The 11,902-nt window shown below is 43.6% G+C and overlaps 3 protein-coding genes across 3 annotated transcripts; 2 read left to right on the forward strand and 1 right to left on the reverse strand.

Annotated features, from left to right (window-relative positions):
- Positions 1–334: 334 nt before the first annotated feature.
- Positions 335–2,501, forward strand: LOC121971694 (protein SAR DEFICIENT 1-like). Its single transcript, XM_042523085.1, has 8 exons — positions 335–492; positions 576–651; positions 740–792; positions 875–1,368; positions 1,452–1,612; positions 1,693–1,887; positions 1,974–2,067; positions 2,147–2,501. Exons 1-8 carry the CDS (start codon positions 398–400, stop codon positions 2,269–2,271), a joined length of 1,293 nt encoding a protein of 430 aa, XP_042379019.1. The 5' UTR covers positions 335–397; the 3' UTR covers positions 2,272–2,501.
- Positions 2,502–2,514: 13 nt separating this feature from the next.
- On the reverse strand, positions 2,515–3,135 carry LOC121971695 (16.9 kDa class I heat shock protein 3-like). The gene has a single exon (XM_042523086.1). It carries the CDS (start codon positions 3,083–3,085, stop codon positions 2,582–2,584), a length of 504 nt encoding a protein of 167 aa, XP_042379020.1. The 5' UTR covers positions 3,086–3,135; the 3' UTR covers positions 2,515–2,581.
- A 1,089-nt stretch (positions 3,136–4,224) lies between these two features.
- On the forward strand, positions 4,225–4,976 carry LOC121971696 (16.9 kDa class I heat shock protein 2-like). Its single transcript, XM_042523087.1, has one exon. The coding sequence runs from the start codon at positions 4,323–4,325 to the stop codon at positions 4,791–4,793; it is 471 nt and encodes a 156-aa protein (XP_042379021.1). The 5' UTR covers positions 4,225–4,322; the 3' UTR covers positions 4,794–4,976.
- Positions 4,977–11,902: the final 6,926 nt, after the last annotated feature.

An 11,902-nucleotide genomic window follows, 5' to 3' on the forward strand; every position in this document is an offset into this window, starting at 1 on the left:
CGCATCAGCTTCAAGCGTACCCGCCTCGTCTTATCTCTCACGTCATCTAACCATTTTACATTGTCTGCGACTTTGAATATTCCACGCCCAAATCGCATGCCGCAGCTTCTGCCATTTGCTTCATGGAAATTTCCAACACTTCGACAGTTAATCTGCAAAGATTACGAGCACCGGAAGAACCTCAGTAACTGCACTTTGGAGGTTGGACTAGCAGACACAATTCAACTGTCTACTGCAAACTCCCTTTACCTCACCTTCCAAGCTTCTTCCAGGCAGTTTCCTTAATTCTCCTCCTTGCGACAGCTCAATGCCCATTCTCCATAAATACTCCGTACTCGAGATCACAGCGACACTATACCTCTCTAATCTCTTCTTCCTTCCGTAACACAGGAAGGAGATGACAGCCAAGAGGCTTCGCCAGGACTCTGATCGAGACCGCGACTCATCCTCCGACGAGGAGCGAGCCCGTCGTCGGATCCCTTCGCTTTCCACGTTAGTAGTCCTTGATGAACCCACTTCTGCATTTTTTTTATGGCATGATCCTGTTTTTCATGATAATAATGGCTGTTTAACAGAGTGGTCAGAGAGGCGATGGTGTTTAAGTCTCTGCAGAACGTTTCCTTGGCGTTGGAGCCGTTGCTTCGCAAAGTGGTATGCTCCATTTCTGCGATTTAGAGAAACTTGTGGTGATTGAGGAGATGAACTAATGGCCGTTTTCTTCGTAATGGAAATTGATTAGGTGCAGGAAGAGGTGGAGAAAGGAGTGATCCGCAGCATGCGCTTGTTCCATAGGTAAAAGAATTGTTGTTTTCCTTGCTGTAATCGGTTGCAGAGATGAGAACTTTTTTTCCGACTTCGACGCTTGCTCTCTCAGGTCTAGCTCGATGCGCATAGAAGCGGCGCCGGAATCGTCGAGCTTGAAGCTGGTGTTCAGGACGCAGCTCTCGCTGCCCATTTTTACCGGCAGCAAAATAGACGGCGCGGAGAACAAGCCGCTGGAGCTCGTCATCGTCGACGCTCGCACCGGCGAGCCCCTGAGCTCGCCACTGCAGTCGCCGGTCCGAGTGGAGGTGGTCGTGTTGGACGGAGACTTCCCGGCGGAGGACGAGCCGGAGTGGAGCACCGCCGAATTCCAGCGGAATATCGTGAAGCAGAGGACGGGAAAGAGGCCGCTGATCACGGGGGATGTCAATATCACCATGAGAGATGCCTCGGCCGTCATCTCCGATCTCTCCTTCACAGACAACTCGAGCTGGATCCGGAGCAGGCAGTTCAGGATCGGCGCGAGGGTCGTCGCCGGGATCCACGGGCAGAGGATTCAGGAAGCCACGACGGCCGCCTTCATGGTGAAAGATCACAGAGGAGAACGTACGTGAACACAGACTTCCTTTGACTCATATCGATCTACAAATCAACTAACTAACTAACCACGATCACAATCCATGAAACAGTGTACAGGAAGCACTACCCGCCAGCTCTCGAAGACGAAGTGTGGCGGCTGGAGAGGATCGGAAAAGATGGAGCTTTCCACAAAAAACTCGCCTCTGCAAAAATCCATACTGTTCAAGAATTCCTGAAGCTACTGACCGTCGACCCTCGCTTACTCCGCAAGGTATGCCCGACCGATCTACCTCATCTCCGGTTAATCGAAAAACTACGATCGACTAATTCATGAAGGTTTCCATGGATCAGATACTGGGAATTGGGATGTCAGACAAGGTGTGGGAGGCAACAATTGTTCATGCCAAGACCTGCCCTGTGGGAGACAAGCTTTATCTGCACCAAGGATCACAGTGCAGCCTCTGGTTGAACCCTATTTGTGAAGTGGTAGGGATCGTCTATGACGACATCACTCTCACATTGCAGCAACTAAGCAAGCATCAAAGGGTAAGTAGTACTGTCGATTCTTCTTCTCCTAAACTCGACAGCTCTGAGAATCACTGAAGCTCGAACATCGATCTATCTATCTGCAGGCCATCGTGCATCATCTGGTTAAAGAGGCGTACCACAACTGGGACAGATTGGAAGAAAGCCACGCACTATTCGACCACCGGATTCTGCCACAAAGTCAGTGAATCCAATTAGTTTAACCGAAAGAAAGTGGTTGAATCGAGATACTGACGTTGTAGTTTGATCTTATTCACAGATTTGGGAACGCAACGGGATGGAGCGGAATCGCTGACTTGGTATCCAGTTCATCAGGGGATTGCAGTCGATTGCCAAATTGAGGACTACGAGATCCTCGACCCTGCACTCCCCGGCTTCGACTGAAACAGAGTAAAGAAGTTCCACGAGGGTTGTGCAAAGATCGATGCTCCTCCTGTTAATGTACATTAGTTCTGTATTTTGTTAACATAAGTCGCCCTGATTGCTTGTCTGTGAACTGATACAAGACTCGCAAGCTGGCACGAGGCGAATGCATGTATTCTTTCATTTGTAATTTTGTTTCTGCACTCTTGTTTATCGATCGATTACAGCAACAATGATCAACTTTCTGTTCATCGTGTTCGAATATAAATTTAATTAGTAGGATTTTGATTACTTTGGCTACTGATTACATTATTTCACACACATGAATCGATTAACGATGCCAAAACGTGCAGCAAACGATCTCGTCCTTGTTCTTCTTCCCTTTCTCCGACCTCTTCTTCTTGCCGTCTCCACCCTCGATCTCAACCGACCTCACCTGCGGCTTATTCGCGTCCTCCTTGGGCACCACCAGCGTGAGCACCCCGTTCTCCATCGACGCCTTGACCTTCTCCGCCTTCGCGTCCTCCGGCAGCCTGAACCTCCGCCGCCGGAGGTGCCCGTCGCTACTCCTCCTCTCCGAGCAATGCCACGTGCACTCTTCTTCTCCTTCATCATCCTTCTTGTCGCGCGACCTTTTGGCTGTGATGGAGATGACGCCGCCGTCCTCCACCTCCACCTTCACGTCCTCTTTCTTGAACCCCGGGAGGTCGGCCTTCAAGACGTGAGCCGCCGCGGTTTCCTTCCAGTCCATGGGGATTCTGTCGTCGCCGGAGTCGTTGAACTGATGGAAGATGCTTCCATATGGATCGAGCAGCATGTTTTGGAGCAGAGACATGTTAGAGCAGAGATTACACGTTCTGTCGTTGGCACGATCTCGAAGTTAAAGTTGGCACTGCATTTATAGGGAGGAATTGATGGAGTAATGGAAGTCTCTAGTTTGTTCTTCGTGCTTCTGTTTACCCTTGACCTACACAACACCATGTAGCACAGGTAAGGAGAAGAATGGAGTAGGGGGAAAAGCGAGGTCAGGAAAGGAATTTAGAGAAAATGAAGTGTTAAAATTGTCTCGGCATTTTTTTCTTTTTCTTTTTAATTAAAATTAATATTTAAATTTAAGTTTTGTTTTTGAAAAAATATAAATATGATGTGTGGGGTTGTTGAATGAGATGTGTGCGACACTTGTTGAAAGATTTTTTTTGTTTTTTTTGTTTTTTTTTTTTGACAGTGAAGAAAGATTTTAATTTTTGAAGCCACGTGGATGTGGCAATCGGGGGAGAGCGCCATGCAATACAGTACTCTCCAAGCAATATAAAGGCTGTACACGGTCTAGACGGTGCAAATCCATCCATCCGTTTAATATAATTTAAAAGATATTTTAAATTATGTATTTTTAAAAAAAAAAGAACGTTGCTTAAAAAAATCAAAATGACACTTTAATAATTTTTTTTTAAAAATATTTTTATTTTCAATATATTATTATAACAATTAAGACTAACTCATATAATATATAATAACTACTGCAATAAGTACTAATTAATTTCTTAATAAAAAGAAATTTGATGTAATAATATTTTATATATAATAATTTTGATTAAAATAAAATAATAAATTTTTTTATATTTTGACATAATGAGTAATTTAATAATTTAAGATGTTTTTTAATTATTAAAGAAGCATTGTCACTTTTTTAATATAATATTAAAATAATTAAAATAAATTTATATAACTTTAATCAAATTCAATTATAATAAAAATAAAAATATTTTTAATATAAAATATATATTAGAATACTATTAAAAAAATACTTCCCGTAAAGGATGCAGAGGACGGAGCTCGAACTCTCCAGACTCTACCGGAATGTGGTCCCCATGGCTAATTTAGCCAGTGGTTTCCGGCTACTTCCAGAACAGCCCACGATCCATCTGGACTGCGGTAACTTTTTCTTTCTGGAAAGTTCAAGCTCCATCTATTCCATCCTATAAATACCTTCTTCGATCACTCCGATCACCATCGAACAAAGCACCCATCGTCTTCTACAACAAGCTCAAGCTACACATTCTAACTCTATTCCCATGTCGATCGTGAGGCGCAGCAACATCTTCGACCCTTTCTCGCTCGACATTTTTGATCCTTTCCAAGGCTTCCCCTTCGATGCCTTCCGCTCCCTCGCCGAGACGCGGCCAGGGTTCGTGGACGAAACCTCCGCCTTCGCCAACACCCGCATCGACTGGAAGGAGACCCCCGAGGCGCACGTGCTCAAGGCGGATCTCCCCGGCGTCAAGAAGGAGGAGGTAAAGGTGGAGGTGGAGGAAGGGGGGGTCCTCCAGATCAGCGGCGAGCGCACCAAGGAACGAGAGGAGAAGAAGGACAAGTGGCACCGCGTGGAGCGCAGCAGCGGCAAGTTCCTGCGCCGATTCCGCCTTCCGGAGAACGCCAAGGTGGATCAGGTTAAAGCGAGCATGGAGAACGGCGTGCTGACGGTGACGATCCCTAAGGAGGAGGTGAAGAAGCCGGAAGTGAAGGCCATCGAGATCTCCGGCTGAGCGAAGATGAAATAAAACTCGAGTTTTAGTTTTTCTAAAACCTAAATAAATAAGTTTGCAAGAAGAGTTCGGTCTCGTGTTAGACTGGACTCCAAGCAGTGTGTATTCTCTGTTTCTGTTTCATTTCCATCTGTGTGCTCTGTTTCCGTTGCTAGTGTTATAAAGTTACTTGTAATTTCTTTACCTGCCTCGTTATCGATATCAGAAATTGGGTTTCCATTCTACCTCTTCCATATAACACCATTTCCTCCAAAGTTGTGGTCACATCTAATACAACTTTTCTATGAAAAAGTCAGGCATTTTGTTTCGATAAAAAAAATTTAGTCAGATAAAATTCATTTGATAGAAAATGCAAAAGAACTATTTAAGTTTCTATCTATTTGATAGAAAATAGAGATTTTAAGGTAATTTTTTAATTTTTGATGATTAAAATAAAATTATTAAAAGATAATTATCATTTTATTAAAAAAAAAATCATCATCGCAGAGTGTGAGAAAATAGAGTAATTTAGAAGGTCAATCGTATGACTTTAAAAGGTAATTAATCGTTATGAATTTTTAATAATTAAATATGAAAATTTTAGGATTTATAGGGAATGGTTTTCGCTAAACACAATTTTGATCCAATTCCTAATAGTTAGAGCCTAAAATCATTTTAAATATTTGTGATACATCTGTGATAGATCTAATAAATCCAACTATTACAAATTCAACTTTAAAATCATAAATGCGACATGTTGATGATATTAAATATAAGTGATGTGAATAGAAATGAGATAAAAGAGAAAAGAGATTTATGAATGAGATTTTAATTTTATATTAAAAATTTTAAGACATGGTTATTAGTTTATATTGATTTATTAAAGATGTAAATAAATGTATGAGGAGAGTTTTTCTTTTATGTGTGGGTGTACAAAGGGTTCAAATCTAAGGTTCGGATTGCACTGAATCATATTGATTCGTGTGTGAGCATGATCTACGCGTGTCGAATACTGGATCGATCGGAGTAAAATTTGTCCAAATGGAACGGATGCCACGTAAACTTTTTGCTGTTATGTAGCGGATGCATTACGATCGACGTTTCATTGCTCGATGAGTAATGGTCATTAATCGACCATTAACGATGTCGTTGATCTGAGCTCCTATATAAGGAGGCTACGATCACAGTCAGAGAACACACAGCAACACAAGCAGAAGCTCTTCATCTTCGTTCCCCTCCTCCTCTGTCGTGCAACTCCTGCTCGGCAGAGTGTCTGTGATAAAATCGGGTGTCACTCAGTTCACCGTGACCATTAGATCTTGGTGGGAATCACGATCAATCGTTGTATCCTGAGAAACAAACGACCCGAATAAGCCTCGAAACACAGCCGAAGGTGGACAAATTTATTTCAAGGAAACTACATCAATCACAGACCTCGGTCCGCTGCTCAAAGCCCGACCGGCCACTTGCCCGGTCAGCCTCTCCGCTCGGCATTTTTGCCCGGACAGCTCTGTTCTCCTGACTGGAACCATCTCGTTTTCTATTCTTCGCCCGGCCAGCCACCAGCTCGCTCAGCCTCTTCGCCCGGCCGACCTCCAATTTGTTCGGTCGCTCGCCCTTTCACTTGGTTGGTCACTCTACTGCTCAGCTCGACCGACCACTTGGCTGCTTCGCTCGGTCTATCTACTCGACCGACCTTGATCTCGCTCGACACTCGATCGTCAAGCTCGCTCGGTTAAGTTGCCTAGTCGACCTTCAACTCGCTCGATCTCTCTACTCACCCAACCGGCTATAAGCTCGCTTGGTCACTCCGCTCGGTCACTCCGCTCGGCCAGCCACTTGGTCGGTCTGCTCTGAAAGTTGCTTCTCGGTTGATCTCCCTACTCGGCGACAGTCCACTCTGCCATTCTTCTGCTCGTAACAGAAACCAGCCCCTGCTGACAGCCTGAGATTATTCGCTCAGGTCATCTCAACTATAAGTTGAGTTTAATTCAGTGTAGTTTAAATTTAGCTAATACCTTGTAAATCTCTGGCAACAGATTATTTGTTTTAACAATCTTGAAACAGATTTGATTCTGTTGAGATGGCCACAAAACAAATGTTAAGGTGCCCTCCGCCCCAATTGGAACTGTGTCAATCAGTCACGAGGAAAGACCAAAGAAGTTCAGTGGACTGAACTTCAAGAGGTGGCAGCAGAAGATGCTCTTCTACCTGACCACGCTCAATCTAGTTCGGCTCTTGACCGTTGACCCTCTCAAGCGTGCTGAGGATGCTGATGCGCAAATCATCAGTGCAGTGGAAACATGACTTATTATGAGTTCCTTTGCTGAAACTACATCATCAACTGTCTTGCCAACTCACTGTACATCGTATATAGCATAAAGAGAACGGCTAAAGAGTTGTGGGAGTCCCTAGACAAGAAATACAAAATGGAGGATACAGGGGCTAAGAAGTTCATCGTGGGTCGATTCCTGGATTATAAGATAGTTGACTCCAAGACGGTGATCAGCCAAGTCCAGGAGATTCAGGTGATCTTGCACGAGATCCACTCAGAAGGGATGGTTCTGAGTGAAACCTTCCAGGTGACCGTTATCATTGAGAAGCTGCCTCCCAGCTGGAAGGACTTCAAGAACTACCTGAAGCATAAGCAGAAGGAGATTAATGTAGAGGAAATCATTGTTAGACTTCGCATCGAAGAAGACAACAAGAGTTCAGAGAGAAAGTTGTTCTCTCAGGCTACTGCAAAAGACAATGTGGTCGAGCACGGTCAAAGCTCGAAACGGAAGAATGCCAAGTTTTCCAAGATGGGACCCAGAGAAGGCATCAGGAAGAAGAAGTTCTCTAGGAAATGCTTCAACTGTGACAGAGTGGGTTACAAATCTTCGGAGTGCAGGAAGCCGAAGAAGAAGCAGGAGGTCAACCTGAATGAGAGACCAAAAATGAACGACCTCTGCGCAGTGGTCTCATAACTGAACCTGGTCGGTTCAAACCTGTGGCAATGGTGGATCAATACTGGAGCCACTAGACATGTGTGCTGTAACAAAGAGCTGCTCCACAACTTCAAAGAAGTCACTGGAGACAAACTGTTCATGGGGAACTCAGCAACCTCAGACATTATGGGCAAAGGAAAGGTGGTACTGAAGATGACTTCAAGCAAGGACCTTACTCTGAACAATATGTTGTATGTTCCGAAGATTCAGAAGGGACAGAGTTGTATTGTCCAAGAATGGAATGTTTATAGGAAGGGATTTATCTGATGGGCTATTCAAGCTCAATGTATCATTAGGCCCAAGATAAATAAAAATGAAAGTTCTTCTACTTATATGCTTGAGTCATTATGTTTGTGGTATGGTAGACTAGAACATGTTAACTATGATGTACTGCATAGATTAATAAATATATAAAGCATACCTACATTCCACCTTGACCCAAAACACAAGTGTGAGATTTGTGTTGAAGCGAAAATGACAAGATCATCCTTTCAACATATTGAAAGAAGTAAGGAACCACTTAACATAATACACACTGATGTGTGCGACCTAAAAGGTACGCCAACACGTGGTGGTAATAAATACTTCATCACTTTTGTAGATGATAACACAAAATACTATTATGTGTATCTTCTCAAAGTAAGGATGAAGCTATAGAGAAATTTTCTCTCTATAAGAATGAGATTGAAAACCAGCTTAATAGAAAGATTAGGTGGTTCGAAGTGACCAATGTGGTGAATATGTATCACTGTTTGTTGAGTTGTGTGTTGAATATGGGATCAAACACGAAACAACAGCTCTTTATACTCCTCAGTAAAATAAAGTTGTTGATCGAAAGAATCGAACTCTAAAAAAAATGATGAATGCTCTTCTATTGAGCTCTGGATCGCCAATTCATGTAGGGGGTAGCTGTGTTAATAGATAATTATCTTTTAAATAAGGTGCCCCGAAAGAAAATAGATAAGAGCCCTTATGAGTTGTGGAATGGAAGACAGTCGTCCTACAAATACTTACGAATATGGGGGTGTCTTGCCAAAGTGTTGGTGTCTAATCCGAAAAGGATTAAGATAGGACCAAAGATTGTTGATTGCATATTTATTAGATATGCACAGAACAGCAGTGCATATCGATTTGTTGTGTATGAATCAAAAATACCTAAGATACACAAGAACTTGATAATAGAATCGAGAAATGCCTCATTCTTCGAGCATGTGTTTTCGTATAAGACCCGAGAGGATGCTAGATCCTCAAAATGGGTATATGAAACACAAGGTGAAGATGATGAGGAACTAGGGGAGATTGAGCTTAGACGAAGCAAAAGAGCTTGGGTAGAAAAAATCTATGGATCGGATTTTATCACTTTCATGTTGGAAAGTGAGCCCCGAAGTTACTCAGAAGTTGTAGGCTCTTCTGATGAACCTCACTGGAGAGAGGCAATTGCATCTGAGATAAACTCTATCTTGCAAAATCACATTTGGGAACTTGTGGATCTTCCTCCTAGAAGTAAACTACTAGGTTGCAAGTGGATCTTCAAGAAGACAATGAAGTCAGATAGCACAATTGATAATCAAAGGATATCGACAATTAGAAGACCTTGATTACTTTGATACGTATTCTCCAATGTCGAGGATAACTTCCATTAGAATATTGTTGGCTATTGTCGCTCTATAGAATCTCGAAATACATCAGATGGATGTAAAGACTGCCTTTCTAAATGGGGATTTAGAAGAGAAAATCTACATGGAGTAATCTGAGGGGTTTTCTGTGTCAGGACAGAAAAATAATATATGTAGATTGGTGAAGTCATTATATGGCTTGAAACAAGCACCAAAGCAATGACATGAGAAATTTGATAATGCCATGAAGGAATGTGGATTCAAGATTAATGAATATGATAAATGTATCTACAAGAAAATCGTAGAGAATGACTATGTCATCTTGTGCCTATATGTAGATGACATACTTATCATTGGGAGTAATGATAAGATAATCAAATCCACTAAAGATATGTTGAACTCAAGATTTGACATGAAAGACATAGGCCTAGCTGATGTGATTCTATGAATCAAAATTCTTAGAACAACAGAAGGACTTGGTCTTAGTTAGTCTCATTACGTGGACAAGATTCTTGAAAAATTCACCAAGGGTGATACTGCGTTAGCACGAATATCGATAGATATGATTCAACATTTATCAAAACATCAAGGTGAAAATTGTTGGAACCCCAAGATTGTTTTAGTGTGATCAACAAGTTAAGTTAGGTCCTGTGTGTATTTAACCTTGTGTCTAAGTGTGCAAAAGCTTAGGAGCACAAGTAGTTGAGTGGAAGACGCAGCTAGCGTGAAGGACGGTAGTCCGAGGGACAAGGTGCTGCAGAAGAGTACACCGGCGGACGAGAAGGAAGCGTGCGGTGGTTCCGAGGGACGAAAGCCGGAGCGGAAGATTGTTCGGGGAGCAAGAGACGCAGCTAGCGAGAAGGACAGCACGTGATACGTCCGAGGGACGAAGACTGCGGATGAGTACGTCGGCGGACGAGAAGGAAACACGTAGCGATTCTGAGGGACGAGAAGCCGGAGGGAAGCCCGCTCGAGAAGACCGGAACTTAGGTTCGGGTGAGCCCTATTTCGGGTAGCAGAGATCACCCAAGCAAGCGAATCCGGAGTAAAAGACCCGGACCGAGCCGAACCAAACCGGAGCAGTGGTCCTCGGATGAAAAAGTCAACGTTGGTTGACTTTGGGCTCCGGGGCGCCCGGAACAGTCCGGGGCGCCCGGAGCAACCCGGGGCGCCCGGAACCCTTCCGGGCGCCCGGAGCAACCCGGGGCGCCCGGAACCCTTCCGGGCGCCCAGACCCAGTATTTTAACCAGATCGAGTCAAAACTCGATCTGAACGTTGGGGGATAAAATTTTATCCCCCAGGGCACCCGGAACCCTTCCAGGCGCCCCGACCAAGGCTATAAATATAGCCTTGGTCCAGAAGCTTTCAATTCATTCAGAACTCACGCATTTCTTTCAAACACTTGTATGCTTTCTGTAGTTAGCTTCTATTGTGCGCTTCAACTTTGTAAGAGGCTTCTCCGCCTGAAGGAGAAATTCTAGTGTGATCATCTTTCTTGGATTAACAACCTCCCCGGTTGTAACCAAGTCAAACCTGGTGCCTCGTTTTCTTTTCTAATCTTAGTTTATTGCTTTGATTATTTTACAAGTGTTAGTTTAAGAGTTCGAGAAGGGTGTTTGCGTTTTGATTTTTACAGGGCTATTCAACCCCCCCTTCTAGCCGGTCCAACGGTCCTACAAGTGGTATCAGAGCCGAGACGCTTCAGGAGGACTAACCGCCGAACGAAGCAACGAGATGGCCGGATCTAACATCCACCCACCAAAATTCGAGGGGGACTTTGCATGCTGGAAGAAGCACATGGAGGTATTTTTCGGTACCGATTTTGATTTATTACTAACAATGGAACTCGGTTTTGAAGCTCCCGAGGGCAAAGCGAAAAATCAATGGACAAATAAAGAGCAGGTCGAGTACGTGGCAAACAAGAAAGCAGAATTTCATCTGCTAATCGTACTTCCGCCACAAGAAGTCAACCGTATCGGCACCTACAACTCGGCAAAGGAGCTTTGAGAGAAGTTCCTTGAATTACACGAAGGAACATCCGAAGCCAAGCTTGCGAGACGGGACTTACTTCGCAACCAGCTCACTAACCTCCGTCTTGAAGAAGGTGAAACAATTGCACATCTACACTCGACGATACAGGAGCTCATCACCGGACTTTCGAATCTCGGAAAAGAGGTAAGTAACCGAGATTCGCTCAGGTACGCTTTAAATTCCTTCCCTAGAAATTCAAAATGGGCATCACTAGTAGATGCTTTTTACATTTCGAAGGACTTAGAAAAAATTTCATTAGAAGAATTTTTTTCAACATTTGAAGTGCATGAGTCAAGATGTGCAGGAATGAGGGAGCCAAAGAACAACGTCGCCCTCAAAGCTTCGAGAGATGAACCTGAATCGGAATCTTCTCTTGACGACGAGGAAATGGTAATGATGATAAGACGATTTAAGAAATTATACAATTCTAGAAAAACTAACCATCCACAGGGTAGAAAGAAAAGAACGATCCGTTGCTACCATTGCGACGAA

Source organism: Zingiber officinale, chromosome 4A (assembly GCF_018446385.1).
Source record: "Zingiber officinale cultivar Zhangliang chromosome 4A, Zo_v1.1, whole genome shotgun sequence".
Taxonomy (NCBI): domain Eukaryota; kingdom Viridiplantae; phylum Streptophyta; class Magnoliopsida; order Zingiberales; family Zingiberaceae; genus Zingiber; species Zingiber officinale.